General features: G+C 39.5%; 1 protein-coding gene across 1 annotated transcript in view; it reads left to right on the forward strand.

The window, feature by feature from the left end:
* The first annotated feature begins 317 nt into the window (after positions 1 to 317).
* The window catches only part of LOC131531563 (serine-rich adhesin for platelets), a 52,480-nt gene continuing 29,107 nt past the window's right edge, over positions 318 to 23,690 (forward strand). The window contains exons 1-21 of the mRNA XM_058762399.1: positions 318 to 368; positions 531 to 552; positions 3,537 to 3,797; positions 4,977 to 5,249; positions 5,348 to 5,614; positions 7,916 to 8,176; positions 8,260 to 8,520; positions 9,432 to 9,695; positions 11,112 to 11,372; positions 11,492 to 11,752; positions 11,864 to 12,124; positions 13,774 to 14,040; positions 14,138 to 14,389; positions 16,050 to 16,304; positions 16,588 to 16,848; positions 17,685 to 17,945; positions 18,049 to 18,312; positions 21,102 to 21,359; positions 21,495 to 21,758; positions 21,839 to 22,099; positions 23,189 to 23,449. Coding sequence (XP_058618382.1) covers positions 318 to 368; positions 531 to 552; positions 3,537 to 3,797; positions 4,977 to 5,249; positions 5,348 to 5,614; positions 7,916 to 8,176; positions 8,260 to 8,520; positions 9,432 to 9,695; positions 11,112 to 11,372; positions 11,492 to 11,752; positions 11,864 to 12,124; positions 13,774 to 14,040; positions 14,138 to 14,389; positions 16,050 to 16,304; positions 16,588 to 16,848; positions 17,685 to 17,945; positions 18,049 to 18,312; positions 21,102 to 21,359; positions 21,495 to 21,758; positions 21,839 to 22,099; positions 23,189 to 23,449 — 5,047 coding nt within the window. The remainder of the gene's footprint in view (positions 369 to 530; positions 553 to 3,536; positions 3,798 to 4,976; positions 5,250 to 5,347; positions 5,615 to 7,915; positions 8,177 to 8,259; positions 8,521 to 9,431; positions 9,696 to 11,111; positions 11,373 to 11,491; positions 11,753 to 11,863; positions 12,125 to 13,773; positions 14,041 to 14,137; positions 14,390 to 16,049; positions 16,305 to 16,587; positions 16,849 to 17,684; positions 17,946 to 18,048; positions 18,313 to 21,101; positions 21,360 to 21,494; positions 21,759 to 21,838; positions 22,100 to 23,188; positions 23,450 to 23,690) is intronic.

Below are 23,690 nucleotides of genomic sequence, written 5' to 3' on the forward strand. Positions count from 1 at the left end.
TTCACATAAACTAAAATGCCAGTTCATGAGAGCTGACTAACTCTAATAGGTGACAACAATTTATTTATTTTTTTTCTAATTTCAACCCTCTCTTTCTCTGTATTTTTCCCATCAGTCCCTCCCACTTTACTTTTTTTCCTGTTATTTTCTCATATCTCACATTTCCTCAGGGAATTAAGTAGGAGAGGATGGGGCCACATGGGCTCTACTGATTGGCCACAGGTGTTCCTGCTCGAAAGCTCAAAATAATCCTAAACACCCTTTGTGTCTGACTCCCATGTAAACCACTATTTGTAATATTTTAGGTACTGTCAAAGATGAGAGTGCTGGAGACACTAGGTGTTGTAGTTTTAGCGACTCTAACACAGGTAGATTTATAATTCTGTTCAAACAAAAATATTCACGTATGATGCTTTTTATGCTTTTTTAATGGATTACATGTCTATAATATAAAGTCCTTGTATAATTATTATTTTACATTGTTCTTAATTTCTTTTTCTTTTCTTCTTTCTTTTTTTTTTTTTTGGCAGATATGGACCACTCAGGCACAAGGTAAGTTAATTCTCCAGAAGATTTTTTCAAGTTTGTTTCATCGCTGGCTTAAGTCATTCAGGTGTCCTGTCACGTTTTTATCAGGTCTAATTTTGTGATTGTATTTAAGAAAGACATTAAAAATAGAGTTGCTCAAGGAGGTTGTGGGATGGAGTTATGATTCATGTGAAAACATAAATACATACAGTATACATGTGTATGGTATAAATAAGAAAAATCGTTTTATTTTGCATATCAACATAACAATGTGAAATTTCAAGATTTGAAATAGCACCTTTTGCTTTTAATTTCACATTTGTATGAAACCTAACAATCATGTTCTTTAACAATATGTTCCAAAGAACATCCAATCTTTTGTACGAATGAGTTCAGATTATTATACTCACAAATATTATAAGTGATTAGTGAGCTATATTCATTGTATGTAAACATATCATACTTCCGTTCTCCTTTTTGTTTATACATGTGGTTAGACATCAGTCTGCATAGGTTTATTTACGACTGGAAAATGAATGAATTATAATTACTGTATTTTGTTCCAGAACACAACTTTTACGAGTGACCCTTTTCTATTCCAGAATGCCCCATCGTTTCCATAAACTCTCCTACGGCTTCATCACTGTTGGTTCAATGGAACAGATTCCAGGGATTAACAAATTATTTTTTGGACCTTCGGGTTGTGAATGACTCAAACACCAGTCCAGTTGTAGTGTCGGTCTCAGGGAGTGTGTCAATGAAAGAGGTCTTTGGTTTGAAGCCGGGGACATGGTACAAAGTTGTACTTAAAGGGTTCCTGAATTATTCTCCTTCATGTACGGATTCAAGATTAGCATTAACAGGTAATTTGCTGTGGTTTTCTTTTTTTGATGGCAAGCCAACAATCTCAATCCATCAATCCTGCAAAATTAACATCTACACAATAAATAAATAACAGATACAAATTTGATTTGGCTTTCTTCACACAACATCAATAAATTGTCAGCAGATGATATGATAACAATACTCTTTTCCTTTTGTTCCTACTGTAGGACCGGGAACATCTCAGATAATCTATTCAAAAGCACTATCAAGTACAGCCATCTCGCTAGAATGGGACTGGGTGCAAACAGCACAACGATACTTTTTGCTAATAAATTCAACAGTGACTGGGGAGCGTTACAACATGTCTATTACAAACAATAGCATAGTGCTTGAAAATCTTCGACCGGCAACTACATATGACTGTTATGTGGTCACGTCTAATGCTGGAGGTCTAGGAGCAAGAAGCAGAATACGCACCATTACTACATGTAAGTAGGATACCACGTTGTTTCAATCAGTCTGAATTAATCTAATAGAAAGTTATTGATAAACGTTAACTCCCATTTGTCAATGTCTTGACTTTCAGTGATACAGCCTCCAGTGGTGATTACAGTACTACAAACCAGGCCCCAGTCTGCCCAAATCAGTTGGCAACCTGTGGACAAGGTTCTAGTCTACCAAGTTACAGTCAAGAATTGGAATTCCCTAAACATTACAATATATTCAAACACTGTGTTTGGCACTACATTGGATGTGCAGAATATTTCACCCTGTTCTTCATACCAAATCTCAGTGTCTTCACTTAATGCTCTCTTGGAACCTGGAGAACCCAGGCAGGTCAACTATACCACAAACAGTAAGCAAAGCAGTTTTCTTTTTTTATTTGTTTTTATTATTTGTAACAGACTTTTATAGTTACCTTATTGTCATATTTGATGGTTCTCTAGATGCACTTGACAATGGAAGTGGTGCACCATGGGATTTGTCCAAGTACAACATCTTTTTATTGGTCCAGGTACAAGAACAGGAGAGAGATGATAGGTTGACAAGAACCTTAAGCCCTGTTTATACCTGATATTAAGATGCTTTTTCATTGATTCGATATATGCTAAATAGAGGTGTAAACGGTCTACTTTTTTTTTAGCTTGTTCACTTTTTACAAAAAAATCAGAACAGAAGTGGTCACGAGAGACGCATTTGAAATGCATACTATTTCCACCTGGTATTAAAATGCATCTCGGATGACCACTTGTGATAAGATCACTGAAATGTATCAGGTGGAAACAGTGCCTAACTAACCTCAATCTGAGGTTCAAAGCCCAAGACCAGCTGTAAAACTAACCTTAAAATCTGACTGGTTATTTGGAATGATGTTCATGACTTAATTCTTTATCAAACCCTAGTTTTAATTTGGTTGTACCTTCCTTCTTTTAGCCTAGGATAGGAAAGTGTATGTACTAGATAAGAAAATTATTAGATAAGAAACCCAGTGTAGAAATAAAAGAGGCATGAACTGTTATAGGCATAAGAGGCATGAGATTTAATATTACATTTCAAGGCAATAACTTGCCATTTCATGGACATACCTGCTGGCCTTTGGAATTTGAGCATGTTATCAAAGAAGAGACCAGGGTTTAAACACAGCTCAGGGTCCTTCATTTAAATTATAGTAAGGTACCATTTATGTGGAAAAAATAACAAGAAAACCAGTTCTATCACGGAAGAGGTGGACTGTTTAGAAGTACAGAAAAACAAACAGAGAGAAAATTACATTTTTATTGAGAACTACTTCTGAGATGGTCACATTACCCTTAGATAAACATCTGAATCCTTGCATTCACCTAACTATAGAAACCCTTACCAAAACCCTACAGTCTGATCGGTTGATGAAAATGCTCTTCAAGCCCCAGCCCTAAACCTAGTCATAAACTTTAAATCTGATCATTTATTTCAGGACCAACAAATATAAACTTGTTTTACCTGGGTAAATCAAGTTCAGCTGGAAATGGTAGTGGAAATGCTAGTCATTTGGGGGAATTAAAAGGATTCTTCGCTTTGAATTATCCAAGCCTGGTATAATAGTAAATGTTCATGAATATTTAGTTTAAAAGGTTAGCCCTCTCTTCAAGGTCAGTTTTGTACATTCATTTGTACAAATTCTCCCACACGCCTCTCTCTGCCAGCTCTGGGTCCAGTGACATCAGTCTCAGTGAGCTACACCTGTGCTAGTGGATCTGCTGTGGTCTCCTGGACAGCTGTGTTTGGAGCCACTACTTACCGTGCCACTGCCGTGAGTCACAGCGGTACAGTTCTGTCCTGCTCCTCGAGCACTACAGAATGTGAAATCAGAAATGTAGCATGTGGGGAGAACTACATGGTACACGTCACAGCCCTGTCAAACAACTGTGAGAGCACCGGCAACGCCACCACATCCTTCCAAACAGGTGAGATGTTGGGACAACAAAATCTCAGACCAGTTTTCCTTTCATTCAGCTTTCATAACCTTACTGGTTCGTTCAGGGGAAACTAATCTGAACTAGAATCACCATTGCGGTGTGCATCCTGGATATCTATAGCACTGCAATTTTGATTGTTAATGTCCTCTATTTGTGCATGATGTTTGAAGACACCTGATCCACAACAGAGAAGTCACGCTTTCCCTAGAGATATCATTGTCTCTGCTGGGTTGTTTTGAATAGTCTCACAACAGCAAGTGTTCTTTTTGTTATGCTGACCCATTTCAGATCAATTTGTGTTGATAGACAAAGAGCCAGGTCACAGTTTGGGTGGGAAGCAAGAAATTGTTCTTTATTCAATAGAGGTGTATTTGTTACATGAACGATATGATGCTTCCAAGTTATTGCCATTTATCTTGATTGTGAAGTTATGAAAGGTGGCACGTCATATGAGAAGGCACTGATAGTGTGGTGATAATCCACTTTAATGGTGTCAATTCTCAAATAATTGTATTATGGATGGTTCCTTGGATGGATGAAAAAAGAGGCCTGACAAATTATCACTGTTGCTCCGTTGTAGTTGAGACAACGCTGAGAATGCAATGCATACTTGTGCTCTGACACATTTAGGAAGCTTGAAGCTTGAAGCTAGAAGCGTTTACTTGATGCACTTGTTCAGAATGTGTTTCGGGCAAAAACCTATAACTGGGCTATGGTTTCAGTTCTCTATGTCTGAAAAACTGGCCTTAAATGTGACATAATTCCACTGGGTCTGTGCTTTGTTCTGCCATAGACTTTCAGATAAGTCTCAAAATAAAGATTCTCTGTCTCTCATTTTTGAAAACCAGACAAGAGCTATCCCAGGTGTTGTTTGTTTTCAGGCAGGGAGCTGGTACACACCCTGTTCTCTGCCAGGGAAAATATAGTCCCAGGAGAACATTTTGACTCTTTTTGAGTCATATGGTCTTTGTTACATGCATCGATCTTTCCAGAGCAGCAAGAACGGTAGTAACAATACACTGAAACCCATTACAGAAATTCAAATAACAAGATTAAAAGATTGAAGACACCAGGGACTAAGGTTTGCTTTGTATTGCCCATTTTCTTTGTTCTGACTTTCATGCTTATCTCACTAAACATTAATACTCTTTCTACACGCACTTACAGTTCCTTGCGCCCCATCCGATCTGATGCTGTACCGGGAGTGCAGCAGCAATGTCATTGTCTTTTCCTGGGCTCCAAACAATTACTCAGCTTATTACTATGCGAGGGGTGTGGACTCCACTGGCAAGGTGATGGAATGTATGACCACGGAAACATCCTGCTTCTTTACCGACACCACTTGTGGACGCCTTTACAATTTCACCGTCTCCGGTTCTTCATCGTCGGTCAGAGAGCAGTGTAGCACTGCAACCAGTTCCATGATGCAAATCAGAACCGGTAACACTAAACATTTGATTTTAAGCTTAACCAAACTCATAATATGACACAGCACTAATATCTTATTGTGGTTATGTTCCTATAATCTCACCCCTCAGCACCCTGCCAAACAAGGAACATGCGCACATCAGCAGACTGTCAGACCGGTCTTCTGACCAGCAGCTGGGAGGGTGCAGATGGAGCGCTGCGGTACACCGTGGAGGCCTTTGGAAACCGTGGAAATCAGAGCCACTATATGTGTAGCTCACTAACACAGAGCTGCACAATCTCTGACATACACTGTGGAGAAAGCCTTACCATGTTAATTACTGCTACGGACAATGAGTGCTCCAGCGTTCTGTCTCTGGGAGAAGTAGGTCAGACTGGTGAGTGACAAAGCCCCCTGGTGGACAAATACGGTAGCGTACATATGACTGTCAGGGCCAAATTTGGCGCTAGCTCAAGTGATCAGTTTAATTGCAAAAATAATGGAAATGGGAAAAAAAAATTGTTTGTGAAATGGGTGTCATGGTGGCTAGTGAGTAGCACCTCCATCTCACTCCAAGAAGGTTCTCGAGTGCCTCAGAGCTCCAGTTTTCCTCATAATCCAAATACATGCAGGATAGGTTGATTGGAGACACTAAGGGCCAGATTTAATAAACAGGGAAAATTAGCATGAGAGCACAATCCCATAAATCTCACAAAAGCACTGACAGGAGTGGAAAGTTCTGCAGGTGATCTACTGCCACAGCCATATCACCCTGCAGGCCAAGACTGGTTGCCCACTGTAGCTAAGCATGTTGGGCCTGGTTAGTACCTGGATGGGAGACCACCAGGGAAAAACTAATGGCGCTTTTCCACTGCATGGTACAGCACAGTACGGTTCGCTTTTGGGGATTTTCCACTTGGTGCAGTACCTGGTAGCTGGTATCTAGTACTTTTTTCAGTCCCACCTCGGCCGAGGTTCCAAGCGAACCGTACCGTTACCAAAATGTGATGTGTAAACCCTGCTGATCACTGATTGGCCAGAGAGAATCGTCACTACCTGCATTATTGAACTTTCGATATGAGACACCAGACCCGCTATTAAATCATTTGAATAATTTTTAGCATTTTAATAGATTTAAATCAGCACAGCCAGCGTAGGATTGGACGTAACTTTTTTCTTTTTTTTTTGAATGAACAAGTGTTTTGAACGAGCGCACCTTTTTTAACAACCAAAAAATGTCTGTTTCATGGTCTGTTGAGGAAGTACAGACGTTCCTCTCGTTGATAGCCGAGGAGTGGATCCAGCAAGAGCTTAACGGGCGACATGGAATGAAAAAGTTTTCAGGAGGTCGCTCAGCTCTTGGCCGCGATGTGTATAATCCTGTCCATTTGAGCAGTACTAAACTGCAGTAGAAACGCAAACCAAGCTGAGCCAAGCCGAGTCGCACCACGTAGTGGAAAAACGCCATAAGTTGTTGCTGGAAGAGGTGTTAGTGAGGCCAGCAGGGGGTGCTTACCCTGCAGTCTGTGTGGGTCCTAATGCCCCAGTATAGTGACGGGGACACTATACTATCAAAAAAGCATCTTTCAGATGAGATGTTAAACCGAAGTCCTGACTCTCTGTGGTCATTAAAAATCCCATGGCACTTCTCGTAAAGAGTAGGGGTGTAACCCCGGTGTCCTGGCCAAATTCCCTCCACTGGCCCTTGTCAATCATGGCCTCTTAATAATCCCCATCCACTTCATTGGCTCTATGACTCTCTTTCCTCTCCACCTGTAGCTGGTGTTTGGTGAGAGCACACTGATGGTGGTTGAGGAGAGACCCCCCATATGATTGTAAAGCCCTTTGGGTGTAAAACAATACACAATATTGCGCTATATAAATGTCTCATCCATTTATTCATTTATCCATTCATACTGACAGTGCACAAATCAAAGAATTCAGTCACAGCTCATATCCATAATGACCACTGCAAGCTACCAAGAGCAGCACATACTAGCGTAGGGTACCAAACCAGCAGAGCCAATTAGGTGTGGGTAACACAGGCGCAGACATTTTTTGGGTGTTAAATAATGGCGCTAATACCATTAAACTGAATGCCACAAACCTTAGTAAAGCACCTTGCATGATTAATTGAAATACTCTCCTCCCATAAATGATTCATTTGAAACGGAATCTCCTACAAATGCATAAGCAATAACATCAGCTACAAAAATAACCATGCCTTTTCATTGCTAATTCGTGTCTTTAATAAATCCTAACAGTAGTTTTTAATGCCAAAAGAGGGTGTATTAGTAAATATGGCCCTAAATCTTGTGTGAATGGACTTCAGATTGAGAAGCTGGGTTAGGCTCCAAGTCCCTAGCTAGCACAAATGGTTTGGAGAATGTTAGATCATTGTAGCTTGTGTTTGAATAAATAATGTAGGTTTTTTAGATGTGCTAACCAGCACCTGATTTAGTCACTGAATTAGACTACCCTCTATCATTTCATCAACACACCTTCTTCCCAAAACCCTATCCTCCACAGAAATGCTAACAAACCAGAATGTTCAAAATGTTTGCGATGCAGAGAACATTTCTGATTGGCTAAAAATGTGAGGGCAGTGCTCAGGTTCATCCTTTTGCTGTTAACAGCTTATGTGACAATTTACACATGCCTTACATGTTCTTATGTGTGTTTTTTTTGTTCTTCCCAGCCCCCTGCGTACCTCAAAATGTGTCTGCATTGATGGACTGTGGTTCAGATTCCATCACTCTGACATGGGAGGCTTCATTAGGAGCTTTTCTCTACTTTGCCACAGCGGAGGATCAGTTTGGGACTGCTCACACTTGTACCTCATCAGATACGAAGTGCAAGTTCAGCAGGCTCCGCTGTGGATCCATATACAAAGCCTCTTTAATTGCATCCAACATCCACTGCAACAGCTCTGTCAGTGACTCCATCATTGTAGAAACAGGTACACCACATGTAAAGAAATACAAGAGTGCAGTTCTCTTTATGTCTGAGCCCTCATAACCAACTTCCTGCCCCCTCTCTCAGCTCCCTGTCCCCCTGGGAGTGTAGAAGCTCTTCTGGACTGTCAAGAGAACCAGGCGCTGGTGAGCTGGCTGGGAACTCGGAGCATGATATCCTTCACTGCCACCATGGAGGACCAGCATGGTGGTCTTCTCAGTTGTAGCACCACTGCCAACAGCTGCCGGATCCCCGACTTGAAGTGTGGCCAAGTTTATGACATTAGTGTCATTTACCATGATGGAATCTGTCCCAGTATGCCCTCCTATGCCATACAAATGAAGTCTGGTAAGAAAAGATTATTCCACTTCACTTCTGTTATGAGTTTTTGAAGGTGCGTTTACACTAATAAAGAATAAATCACTGGAGGTCACCAGTCTCTGCGCTGTTGGTTTCTAGTGGGGATTCTGACTGATCTAGGACTGGTAGTTGCTACAATGCTGCTTATTTGCGTAAACGTGAATTGTTAATCAAGAATGCATTCATTTTAGTGCTTTCTGTCTTGCAGAACTGCAACTCTGGCCCTCTAAGTCCATTTTCCTGCAGAGCACAGCCACAAGAACATGTTAATATTATCCCAGTCCCAATATTAAACAGTCCCAACAATGCTAGACTTACAGAATTATGACAGTTATATGAGAGATTGCCCATTTTTAAAGACTTGTTTACACCAAGAATGATAACTATACAAATGGATGATAATGTTATTTTTATTTGAAGCATGCACTTCGGCTATATACTATGAACATAATTGCAGCATGTACTTTAATATCAGGGAAACTCAGAATAACTCCTTCTATACCACTAGATTCTAATGTAGATAAAATAATTTCTCCACAGTGCCATGTGGTCCATCAAATGTTTGGGCTGAGGTGCAGTGCCCCTTAGGTGTTCTCTCACTCAGCTGGGACAGAACAGAAGATGCTGAGGGTTATATCGCTACTATAGTCTCGAGACCTCTGGAGAGCTGGTTTACTGCAACTCTACCTCACCTTCCTGTAACGTGAACAATCTGCAGTGTGGCGATTCGTACTCTGTACAGGTCAGGTCGTACAACGGTTCCTGTCTGAGCATGCCGAGTTCACCTCTAGTGGTTAGAGAAGGTGAGGCGCTGTTTCCTTTACTCATTTTATATCATTATTTGACTTAAGTTCTGCCGTTTGAGTGTTATGCTAATGCTTTTGACTCTGCCTCGCTAGTGCCATGTGTGCCCACTAATGTGACAGCCAGACGGACCTGTGGCAGCAGCACAGTGGAGATATCATGGAGTGCAAGCCGTGGTGCTAAGTCCTATGTTGCTGTTGCTGTGGGTGATGACGGGCATCGCACAAAGTGCTCCTCCAACACAACAACAACATGTAGTATCCTTGACCTGCACTGTAGCAGTGTGTACTCCATCAGCTTGGTGGCTGTAGATGGCAACTGCTCCAGCTGGGAGAGTCAGAATGTTACATTGCGCACAGGTGAGGCTATCAGGGTAGTGATGTCTGATTTGCAAAACAAATCGCTCTTTCGAAGCAGTGTTGTTAACTGACACTAAAATGAATTGCTTTTGTTAATCGAAATAAAACATAATACAAATATTATTTGATAAAATAGAACATAAGAATACCTAAATGAACATCAGAAATGTTGCCTTGACACCTAACTGAAATACGTTATAAAACTATTTAATAAAATAACAAAAACTCATATCCAAATTACTAATAATTTTTAATAATAATAACTACATTTTATTTAAATGTAAAAATAAAAGCTAATTCAATGTGTTAATAATATAGTAATGTAGTATATAGATATGTAGAAAACAGGCTGAGGCGTGGATCTACATGCAGGTACTTTAATTAAATAACAAAGCAAACAAAGAACTGGAAACAAGAACAGAAACACAAGCAGAAAGGCAACACTAACATTCAACACCTGACAAAGCACAAGGGAAACACAAGGCCTATTTATCCAGAGAGCTGAGGCAATGATCTAATCAATAGCCAGGGCAACTAACAGGGAGATGGGTGTGGTTCAATGAGTGTCCATGACAACAAACAAGGGAGCAGAGCAGCAGGGAAACAGGAGGAGAACAAGGCAACAATAGGGACACAGAACTACAAACTAAAAGTCCTTGAACACAGACAGGAATCGTGACAAGATAATACTAAAATAACACTGTTTTGAATAATTTGTGTGTATATATATATATATATATATATATATATATATATATATATATATATATATATATATATTTGTATATTACTTGACTGTAAAGGAGAAATTTATTTGTGAGCAAAATTGTTTTGTGGTATGTCAGGATGCAACCCCCCCCATCAACATCAAAACCTCAGGTTAAAATGTATTAGGTGCTATAAGAAGTCATAGTTTCTCCTTCTCATTTTTATGTTGTCCTTAATGTCCTATGTTAAATTTGTTTTTTTTACAAAAATTAAAACAAAAATAATAAAATTAGTAATATTAATAAAATTAGTTTTATTATGATTTTTTTAACAAATAATTTAAATAAATAAATAAATAAATAAAAATACATGTTTAATTTCGGTACACAAACTTTTACTTAACATTCACACATTTTTTGTCTATATAATTAAATGTCTGTGTAAGTAAATCATTTAAAGTCTTCCATACGTGAATTTGACTCTTTTGCTTTAAAAAAAATGGCTTTAAGTTTTAGATTTCAATGGATGAATTAATATAAATGTCAAAATGTCTTTGTATGTGTACAAAATAACAAAACTTCTAGGGCTTTGTAATACAGGGCACAAACATCTTGATGAAAAGGGTATTTAATTGACTTTTGTCTAAAGTGACACTGACCCACTCAAATTTCTTGTATTTCTCTTTCCTGTCTTTTTCTTGTTTAATAGTTCCCTGCCCACCAACTAATGTCCAGAGCACTATGAACTGTAGTTCCAACTCTGCCGCTCTGTCCTGGACTGCCAGTCCTAACGCTGTGTCCTACAGAGGCAGGGCTTCAGGCAGAGACGGCCACACTGTGACGTGTGATGTCAGAACCCCAGGGTGCCAGTTAAACGGCCTGCACTGTGGTCAGGTGTATGTGTTTGTCGTAACTGCTTCTGACGGAAGCTGTGAAAGTCCAGACAGCGTTGAGAACAGACATGAGACAGGTATCACGTTAATAATAATAATAATAATGTTTACATTTTCTTCAGCAATCACCATCACTGTTAAAAACTCAGAACATTACATAAAGTGTCTCTTTTTCTCCCAATGTGCTTTTTTCCAGCACCTTGTGCACCTCAGAGTGTGTCCAGATTCCTGGACTGTGCCTCTAACAGCCTGAACGTAAGCTGGGCTCTCGGTCTCACAGCTCTAAACTACACAGTCCTCGCCAGGACTACAGGTGGTGCTGTGCTCAGCTGCACCACAACGACCTCCAGCTGTATCATCACTGGTCTGCAGTGCGGTAAGAACTACACCGCTGTCGTCACAGCAAACAACGGAGAGTGTCAAGGGCCAGAGAGCATGACCCGTCCTGTCCAAACAGGTGAGATTTCTGGAACACAGATCCGATGACAACATGACAGATGAGTTTAAAACCCAAAAATCAAAACAAAAAATTACACATGAGAAACACTTTCTGTCTCTCTTCTGGCAGTGCCGTGTATTCCCACGTCAGTCCATGCCAACGTGGATTGTGTGAGTAACACAGTGAGGGCATCATGGGGTCCAGCAGCTGGAGCTTTGTCCTACACCAGTGTTCTGACCGGCCCGGGCCATTACAATGAATCCTGCCTGACCTCTGGCCTCTCCTGCTCCTTCAGGGGCCTGACCTGTGCGCAAACCTTCACGCTAAATGTCATCTCTCACGACAGTCAATGCAACAGCCCAGTCAGCCCCAACGTCTCTGTCACAACAGGTAGGAAACCACAATCCATTTCACCTTAACATGAGCACGTTGCTAAGCTAATGATTAGTGGTCGACCGATATATCGGCAAGTCATTGGCCGATATTTGGCATTTTTCAAATATTGGCATCGGCTGAAAATGTGTTTGAGGTGGGACTTTTATTTTGACGTGCTGAGTGACTGAGCACACAACAGTCAAATTCTCCCTCTTTATTGTTTGCTGTCATCGCTGTTTAACAGTTCTGTCTAATATGGATAGTAATAGTGATGGGCAAATGAAGCCTCACAAAAACAGTGCCATCTGGTGGTTAGTAAAAAATAAAGCAGCCAAAAGCCTGTGAAAGAAGCAGCCACCAGTTGTGGCTAGAAGGGATTCAGCTAACACCGGAAGCTAACAATAAATGTAAATTTCTACCTATTAGATTGTGTTTTATTAATGTCTACAGCTGCTCCTTACAATAATGCAAAAACAGTAATTATTGAATCTGTATACCATCTAGCCTCAACCGCAGCCACCACACAATCCATAGATTGATTCATGTTACATGTGCATATAAAAGCCTGGAGTGTTTGTGTGTGTTTTTTGAATTTCGTGATTAATTCATTTAATTTCTCTCCCTGATTAATTCATTTTACCCAGTAAACTATGGCATTACATGCCAGTGTGAATATCAAAATGATGAAACAGAAGAATAATATACACATACTGTATATATGAAATAACAACAGAGACGGTTCTGGATTCTTCCCCTGTTATTCACAAAACTGTCTGTGAGCATCTGTGACTCAGCAGTCACGCTGGGCATTTGACCAACAGTGCAAATCTTATTGGTTGAGCACTTTTCTTTGCATAGAAAACCAGTCCATAAAACAAAATGCATTGATATCATGCAAATGTTTGTCTCTGTCTAAACAGATGCATTAACTGCTGTTCATTTTAATAAAAACATTTATCACACTAAATTTTCACCTAAATATTTGTTTGGTGTGAGCAGATCTTTAAAGATTAAGCATTAACATACAAATATATCAAGACAAAGCAGATTTGATATTTAAATTTGCTAGTTTGATATAAGCATGTTGCTAAGCTAACAATGCAATACTTAAAGGGATAGTTCACCCAAAATAAAAATTCCTTCATCATTTACTTGCCCTCAAGTAGTTCCAAACCTGTATGAATTTCTTTGTTCTGCCGAACACAAAGGAAGATATTTTGAAGAAAGTTTGTAACCAGGCTGTTTTGGGGCACCATTGACTTCCATAGTAGGAAAAAAAACACTATGGAAGTCAATGGTGCCCCAGAACTGCTCTGTTTCTCACATTCTTCAGAATATCTTCCTTCAGCAGAACAAAGACATTCATACAGGTTTGGAACTACTTGAGGGAGAGTAAATGATGACAGAATTTTCATTTTTGGGTGAACTATCCCTTTAGTATTTGCACATTTTAATCATATTGAACTATTTGAACTAATAATTTGTAGTATTTTATGAGTTATATCAACTATATTTTCCCCTAAACTCATCATTTTCTGAGACTGTCTTCTCAGACAATGACATGTGATGCTGCCTTGGAAATTGACCAAACAGTGCTTAGAAGAGTGCATAATGTCTCTGTAGGTCTCTCACTGGACTCTGCACTAACCTTTGACCTTTTCCAGCTCCTTGTGACCCTGCGAGCGTGACTGCAGTGCTCAAATGTGACTCTCGTATGGTAAATGTGTCGTGGCATGCTTCCGCTGGTGCCAGCACATACACGGTCCTGGCACACACACAGAATCAGAGCATTCCTCCCTCTTCCTGTCGGACCTCAGCCACTTCCTGTGACCTCACGCAAATCCACTGCGGGGAGGTTTTTAATGTCACAGTGCTTGCTGATGACGGAACCTGCAACAGCTCAGCACGGGCCAGCACTACACTGGAGTCGGGTATAAAGAGCACGTGTTTAACTTCAGACTGGATTGGTTTAGTTTGGCCTAATCTGGCTTAATTTCCCTTCGTTTCTCTTCCTGTGTAATGTCTTAGCACCATGTCCTCCAACAATGATGTCTCCTTCACTGAACTGCAGCACTAATGCAGCACTGGTGTCCTGGGTGAAGGACCCAGATGCTGTGAGCGTCCGTGTCAATGTCCTGGGACACACTGTCACCTGCAGCTCTTCTGCAAACAACTGTTCCCTGAATGCCTTGCAGTGTGGTCAGACGTATACTGTGTATGGTGTGGCCCAGGGCCCTCAGTGTGAGAGTGCACCTAGTGCGCCATTCAATATTACCACAGGTAGGTATCCCACATATTCATAATTCAGCATCAGATGAGTTAGAAATAATCTGTTTCAGAGCACTGTACATATTTCTTTATATTTATGCTTTGAAAAAGATCATTGGTTAGTTTTTTAAACAAACGCTGCATGAACAGTAAGAGGTCAATTCTGGTTACCAAAACAGCTAAAATTGATTACAGCACCTTTAAATTCTTCATCATTAGCCAAGTTTTCTTCCAAAGATTTATTTTATTTAAAAAAAAATTTTTTTTCAAAAAAGGTTATCAAAATATACAGATATTGTTGATGGGAGTGCTAATTATCAATCAAGTTTTGACAATTTAATGCAAATAAATGTGGTGTCACATGACAGGGTTACTCAGGTTCTCAATCATGTTAAAAAGGGTACTTTAGACTTAATCATTTTTTCACAGTATCAGTATTTGTATGGTCCCATGAACTGCACATTGAATTTTACATATTAAATTTTGCAATACAAACTTTTTTCTTTTTTTTTGGATCAGACTCTTATGTTTATGTTCAGTTATTTATGGAAGCCCGTTTCCGCCACTGAATAAAAAAATAAAAAAGGTAATTGCGACTTTTTATCTCACAAAAAAACTCGCAATTCTGACTTTAAAACACGCAATTGCGATATAAACTCGCAATTCTGAGCACATATCAATCTTTTTTTCCCTCTCAAAACTGAACTTTATAACTCGAAATTTCGAGTTTATATCTCGCAATTCTGAGAAAAAAAGTCAGAATTGTGAGATAAAAAGTCGCAATAACCTTTTTTTATTTTGTATTCAGTGGCGGAAACGGCTTCCGTTGTTATTTCACTTAAATGGCAATGAAAAGAACCTATTCATTGCCATTAAAGTGAAATTACTGAACCTACACATAGGAGCCTGATAAAAATGGTCATTTTAGAAGAATATTTTAAACGGCACATAGAGGCTTTTTGCATCTGAACTCTTCATATATTATGCTAACAAAAAATCAAATATTCTAAATAATATTGGTTACACTTTATTTTAAGGTGCCCTTCTTCCTGTGTATTTACACAAATACTCTATATACTGTACTGAGTAGCACTAATTAACAACAGGTACTTACCATAGGGTTAGTTACTTGTAATTATGCATAATTCACCATTAACCATTACCATTATGTTATTATTTAAAATGTTTTAGTGGCTCAATAGTTGACACCAATGTACAATATTTATATATACTGTATACTATATTTTCATTGAAGGTACACTATGTAACTTTTTGTTCAAATTTAATATAATGAGTGAGTACATCTTGAATCAATCTGCCAAAAAGTCTTATCCTGAATCGCTATGGTACGCCAATAATAAGTGTTTTTATTCTGACTATTTTAAACCTGTCAGAACCCGCTATGCACAGCCCAATACCTGTGTGACTGGTAATATCTATAAACAAAGTGAATTAACTTTGGCTACAGTGTTCTTCCATAAGACACATGCAGTTTTGTTTATTAACCACTAGAGGACCAAAAGTTACAATGTACCTTTAATGTATAATCCATTGACAATTAAATTTAAAGTCAACTGTCTACTGCATTACTGACAGACAGACAGATAAATCAACCAGGCCAAAACAAACATTCAGAGTTTAATAAAAGCTATCTTCTGTTACTGTTTGCCAGCCCCCTGTACCCCTGCTCAAGTGAGTGCTAACTACAGCTGTGGCACCAGCACAGAGCTGAGCTGGACTGATAGTCTGGGCCGGGAGAGCTTCTATGTGTTTGCACAGACAAACGGTCACTCAGGCTCCTGCAGTACAGTCCAAACCCACTGCTCCATTAAATCACTGAGATGTGGAAGTCTGTATAATGTCTCTGTGGAATCCATCTCTGGACACTGCAACAGCAGCCAAGCAGCTCACACACAGCTACAGACAGGTGATCACTCATAAACACAGCCCTCGAGCAGCATGCACTGCACAAAAATTTGCAAATCTTTATCTGATTATTTACTGTACCTTAATGAAAACATATCATATGTAATTAATTTTAATTACCATTTTCCACAGTCTTTATGATTCTTAAAATTTAAACAGGCCTGTTTTTACTTTTAAGATTTCTATGTAAATTCCCTTATTACATATGTAATTAGTTTGAATAAATAAGAATTTTTAGAGAAAATACTCTGAGAAAACAATAATGGTACTTCCTGTCCACTCAGCCCCTTGTGCCCCAAAGAATGTGACTGTAAGACTACAGTGTTTGAACAACACCGCCGTTGTGTCCTGGGAGGGAAGTCCTGGTGCCGTGGGCTATAACGTCACTGCTGTCGGCCATGATGGGGATATCAAGCACAGTACCGTCACTGGAACCAGTTGTCAACTACCCAACATGCACTGTGGTCAGACCTATGACATTATAATTACACCCTTCTCTCAGATGTGTACTGGATTCCCGACCGCTCCCTACACTTTCAATGCAGGTGTGTATTGGCAGCTTCCACAAATGGGGTACAAATTGCTGTCTCGCACTGCCAAAAAAATGATTTTCTTCCTTAGTATTTTTGTCTTGGTATCTACAAATTCTGGAATTAAGATGCATTTACTTGACAAGTAAAATGACTTAAGATATTATGTCTTGTTTTCTGAAAATATTATCAACATTTTGTTAGTTTTTGCTTAAAACAAGTAAAAATATCTGCCAATGGGGTAAGAAAAATAATTGAATTAAGATTATTTTTTTTTTTTTAGATATTTATTTTTTTACACCATTGACAGATTTTACCTGTCAAGTAAATGCATCCTGATTCAAGAATCTGTAGATATTTATCCTAGAATACAAGACAAAAATACTAAGGAAGAAAACATTTTTTTGCAGTACATTGCTTTTGTAATAGATAATAAAGGGACAAACACCACATATTTTGCAGTGAGAACTATTAGATAAACTCATGTAAGATAAAATGACTGTGAGATGCATCTCAACTGTGTCCAACAATAAAACATCCCATTTAATTCTTTAAATTGAAGAAAAAGTTTTGATTTTTAATTATGAAAAATGCAACCCAGTTACCATATGATTATCATAAAAATGCAACATCGGATATCATTGTGACATCAAGAAATGTGAAATAATTTGGAGTTAGAGCATTGCGAAAAACCACTTGTTTTTGTTTTTGGGTGTACTATAAGAGTTTCAAGCTTCGTTTTTGTACCCTATCTTTGAAAAGTTCCAAGTATGAAAGACATTCTAGGGGTCTTGCAGCTTCCATATTTTTGGTACTAAGAAAACCATTTTCTTCCCTCAACACCCCTTCAGGTTCTTGTCCTGCCAGTGACGTTCAAGTTTTTCTACAATGCAATGGTAATGTTGGACTTGTCCACTGGACTGCCGCTAAGAATGCTGAAAGTTACATTGCCATGGCAACGGGTACGGATGGCCACACCCACACTTGCACCTCCAGTGGCACCAACTGCACCTTCAGTGATCTGCACTGTGGTGAGGACTACACCGTTACAGTGGCGACGGTGGAACGTGGCTGCCAAAGTCGACCCAGCACACCTGTCAATCTAAAATCAGGTCAGGAAACACGACACAAAGTATTATAAGAATGGTCTGGTCTGTGGCATTACACACAAATTAACGTGTCTAATCAGTTTAATTAAATTCCTTATTCCTCTAGCTATCTGCCCACCCTCAAATCTGGCTGGTCATACCAACTGTGCTACGGATGACATCAGTATTACATGGGACCCCAGCCCAGAGTCCGGAGTCACTTACTTCCTGTTCATCCATCAGGTGGATGGGCTGAACTCCACCTTTAACACAACACAAACATCATACGTTCTGACAGGGTTGCACTGTGGAATGAGTTTCATTGCACGGGCGGCTGCCCAGGACAGCACCTGCACCAGTCCTTACGGAAGCCCAACACAGATCTACACAGGTACAAAGACCAAACATTTTCAGTTTTCTCTTTACAACAGCTACAAACAGCATTAGTCTGCTTATTTTGTCAAATATGTTTGGAAAAATGTATAGTAATCCAGATATTATTGCAAAATAATCCCAGACACGATGATCAGTTTCTTGAAGAGGTTTATTTAATGCGGACTGTACATTGTCCTGTTTTTTACAAGGCTACAAACCAAATAAGTGAAGCAACAACACATATTGTTAGAGCAAAGCTGGCTCACTTGCATTACTATGAATGGGAAAAATTGCAACATGCATTATGGAGGAGTCTTGCTTACTAAATAAAAGAGTCAGTCACCAAATTGGTAAAGTCATCGCATTACAGTAGCTACCATTTGAAGCTCTGGTTCTCATTGAAAAAGTGTCTTGAGATGCGCACTTAGGACTGCACATGCACATTGGCTGGTACAACCTCAAATATATGTTTTTTTTTTACTGCTATTTGAGCATAAGAAACAACATTTTTGAAAATAACAACAAATTTCTTGCTGATTTTGAAATTTCAGGAGGTGTCACAAATATGGCCTCTAAGTGAAAGGGTTGAGTTTTTGAAAGGATTTGGGTTAGGGACCCATGAAGAAACCATGGAGTGAGCTATACAGGAATCAACAGGAGTTTCAGCATCATGTAGCTGCTAGATTGCATAAAGTTTAAAGTCAAGTTTCCTGACATGTCCACATTATGCTGCAAATGGCCAATGTCACTAAGGCCGTGTGTCCACCAAAGTGTTTTTAGCCAGCTGAAAGCACCAGGATCATTGCTGAAAATGCCTAGCTGTAAGCGCTAGAGAGCACTTCTGAGGTGCAGCATTTTCATTTGAGGTGCTTCGGATGCTATGATACAGAATATCCACTAAAGTAAAATGACCGACACATCACAAACAAAATGTTTCTCCAAGCGTTATTTTTGAAAACAAAATTGTGGTAGTCTGGGAATTCCATCTGTTGAAGACATGAATACTCGGAGACAAGCAATATTAACGTCTCCTCCATTGTTGTTCAGTTGTAGTACAAGGAGGCTTTGATAGTTGGTCGGTGTGGTAGTAGTCGTCTCGCCCCTCCTCCACTGTGATTAGTTAGCTTGCTAAAAAGTGACAGTGATGCGCGCTGTGTTGTACCCAAATTTTAACATTCTTCAACTCTTGGTGCTGAGAAAAAAGTGTGAAATGAACACTTAGCTCCTCGCCAAGCTTCTGCCGTTTTAAAAAATATGCTAGCCTCAGAAAAAACACTTTGGTGGACACGTGGCCTAATTGACTTGGTCGGTGTCGTGTCATAGCTGTGTGGGCGGAGTCAGCGTGGGGGAAAATGAACGTTTCCCTCTCATTGGAAAAGCATGGTGTTGACTCAGAATGGTGTACATAAAATCATTTCTGCTGCTCGATAGAGCACGATACGTCGAAAAAACTGAGCCGTATTGTGTCGGACTGTCGTACGGAATCTGTGACTGGACAAACGACCCAACGAAATGGCCAGAGGTGTCGTTTCCCGATACTTTTTGTTACCTGATTGAGTCTCCAGTCAAGAGACAGCTTACTACAAGCCTATACATGACGGCTTGTGAAAGTAAACATTAGTTGTTTTGTTTTGCTTAATCTTAATAAAGTGATAAAGACTAGAGTAAAAGCCTGTCATACTTTTTTATTTATATATTAAAAATTATTTTAACATTGACAAAACATAGGTAACATTAAAGGTCTACTGAAGTGCCTTGAAATGCACAGCATTATGTGGTGTGTGCTAAATGTATAGCCTAATCATTTTCACAAATACACGCCGCAAAATAAAAAGATATAAAATAACATGAAAATATCCCTTACGAAAATTAACCGTGGTTACAACCAAAAAAACATGGTTATTACCATGGTAAAAACAAATTAAACATGTTTTGCTACACTAACCATAGTTTAACCATGGTATTTGTAGTAAAACTGTGGTTATAAGCTATAACTGGTAATAAAAACGCGCAAAAAACACGGTTAGCCTATAGCCTACATTTACTATAGTAATACCATTGTTAATTTTCATAAGGCATTGTATATAATAATATTTAATGAATGTTTTAATATGACATTTACATCACAAAATATCAGGGAGTGACATTTATTTGATGTGAAGGACGGTTGTTGTAAACCCATCAGAACTGGGTTGCGGTGCAGGGGGACGGGACTAATGACAGGTCATTTAAGTTGTGTAGTCTATCAGTGCATATAAATATGAATATTAAGCTTGTTATGTTTCATACGTTGTATATCCATAATAACTGCTGTCGGAGTTCTGATGTTGTGTGCCACCCGCTCAGATGTGCTACCTCCGTCAGTTTATTCGGCAGTATATAAATCTTCAGATCGGGTTTTTATTTTTATTTTTTACTTATTAGAGGTACAGAACGCCACACAGCAACTTTTCAGCATTGCACCAAGCAAAAATCAATCGAAATCATAACAAAAAGTAAAGATCAAGCGTCTAACAAGGTCTCTGTACATTAATTTGAACGGTTTGTTTTCCCCCACGGCGTGAACGGATATGACATTTTTGTGGGCATTCCCAGCAATGCCGACCAAGTCAATGTCACAGAAAACTCCAACTCTTGTTGAAAAAGAATGACTTCCAGTGTCCTTACATGTTGCTGAGAGAGAACAGGGCTTTATAACTCCTTACTAAATCCACACAAAAGAAAATTAATGGAATATTAAACACTGTCACATAACAAAGGTCACTAAAAAATGTGTTGATATGAGTCTCATCCATTGATCCACAGCTCCCTGTCCACCCAGTAGCCTGACAGCTGCTGCTAGCTGTGGCACAAACAGAGTCACCATCAGCTGGCTGAATGGCACAGGAGCGCACTCCTATACTGCCACTGTTGTGGGAAACAATGGACAAACTGTATCCTGCACATCCAACACCACCTCCTGTTCTGTGAAGGTTGAGTGTGGACTTACATATACAGCCACTGTGGTTTCCACAGTTGGCCTCTGCAACAGCACCGCTAACAACAGCATCCAGTTTGACTCGGGTAATTTAAAACATTGATCTACTTAACTAAACAAACTGCAATTACTTTTAAGCAGATTTTTTTGTGCAAACCTGACAAAATTGGTATACCGTTTTACTCTTCGTAAAATGTCTATCCTCCACATGTGTTTCACAGCGGATTGCCTGCCTAGTAATGTGATGGCGCAGTTAGACTGCAATTCTGACATGCTAGCTGTACAGTGGGATGCCAGTGCAAACAACCCTGACTCCTATACAGCCCTGGCTATCAGTACGGATGGCACTCGACTTTCCTGCAACACAAGCTCTACGTCCTGTACCATTCAGAACTTAAGATGTGGCCAGACCTATAGCATTGCCGTGACCACATCCAACATCAACTGCGGAGTCATTGAGGGTTCAGACTACCAAATTGAGACAGGTAAACTGACTAGATTCTAAATTCTAAACCAACCCCTTAAAATGTATTAATGTAGCCATCTATCATCTGTTTCCCATCAGCCCCCTGTCAACCACAGAGCCCAACTGTTCAACTGCAGTGCAGCACTAACATTGCTACGGTAACATGGGACAATAATGGAGCAGATCAGTTTGATGTGGTGACTGCGCTCAACTTTACTGGTGGTGCGACAATGTGTAATAGCACAAATAGGTCCTGCACGTTTGCACAGATACTCTGCGGTGAGTCGTACTCACTCAGTGTGGTTGGATTCAATGGACACTGCACCAGTGATCCCAGCGAGAGCTTCAATCTCAATACAGGTAAAACACAAATCTGCACACAGGTGAAGGATACTTTAGCCTGAGACTAATATAGCTAGTAGAGACAGAGACTGATATAGCTTATTGCTATATTAATACAGCAGTTTTAAGAATTGTCCTATAAACAAATGTGATCAAATAAAGACACATTCCAGGGTATTTAAAACTTAAATGCAAACTCAGTTGGCAACAGAATAGAATTTTAAAAATGCATGTGATGAACTTACCATAAAAGCCTACAATGCATGGCAAGCCATTGTCCTCGAGGATGCCACCCACACACTAGCTCTGATTTTCCACTCACCATTAGTTAACGGAGATCATTGAGATAATTTGCCTCAAAATTGGAGGCAAATCAGTACTCATTCACATGAGTGATGATCACTTTCTTTGAATGACCAAATATGCAACCATTGATTCATCTATGGTGCCTGAGAGATATTCAGAAGGTTGAATATCTAGACCTGTCTGCGATCCAAATCCTAATGTTGATGTTTTTTATTATTACTGGAACTAACATTGGTGACAGAAGATAGTTGTTCAGTGTGAAACGAAACAGCAATCCAAAGACTTTGAAAGTAGTATATGGGTGGCATTAGCATATATTCTTGCATTGCTCTGGTGGTAATAAACTCCAGTACTCCAGGGGCGATAGCCCAGGGTTGCCATGTTGACAGTTTCAATAAACTAAACTAACTGAGCAAGATTTTCTTCAAACTGTTGCTTTGCCATGACAGAGAGAGAAAACTGACCATAGAAGAAGTTAACTTGCATTCATGCCTATTATAGTGACCCTTAAGGCAATGATAAAAATGCAACACACAAAGTCAGAACTTCTTTATGTGGTAACCAACAGCACATCACATCTTTAAAAAGTAAGCTTCAGTTTACACAGTTGAGAGGTACAGAGCAATATTCATGAAGACACCATATGGCATTATTGGGTTTATTCCTGAAAATCTTTTCCAAACTCTTGGAGTACACACAGTAGCCACATACCTTTCTTTATACAGCTTTAAACAAAAATATTTTCTGTCCATGTCTGTGGATCCATGGCTTTCTTAAGACATACACTACTGTCTCTTTCAGCTCCATGTGTGCCAACTTTTGTTGTGGCTACCACAAACTGCGACACGTCCATTACCACTGTAACCTGGGACTCTGCGCGTGGTGCCAGCAGTTACACTGTTCATGCCGTGAGCACCTCAGGGCGCAACAGCACATGTACCAACACAGATACCACCTGCTCTATCCCAGACCTGGACTGTGGACAAAACTACACTATAACAGTCACGGCTGAAGATGACAACTGTGTGAGCCTGACCAGTGCACCTATCACTGTCACAACAGGTACTGGTCAATGATACTTACAGTGGGATAAACTCATGGAGTTAGTCATATTTATACAATGGGTGTGTTTAATACGAGGACATAAGCAAACAGTTTTGCTGTGAATTAGCATTAGTTAGTGAACAAACTTCATACATCCAGGCCAGTATGTGTCAGTATAAAGTCCAAGATAATCGAAGATGAGTCAGTTAACTGCAAGCAATGCATTTTTCATTTAAAAAAACATTCCACATTGTTGTCA

Source organism: Onychostoma macrolepis, chromosome 23, assembly GCF_012432095.1.
Source record: "Onychostoma macrolepis isolate SWU-2019 chromosome 23, ASM1243209v1, whole genome shotgun sequence".
Taxonomy (NCBI): domain Eukaryota; kingdom Metazoa; phylum Chordata; class Actinopteri; order Cypriniformes; family Cyprinidae; genus Onychostoma; species Onychostoma macrolepis.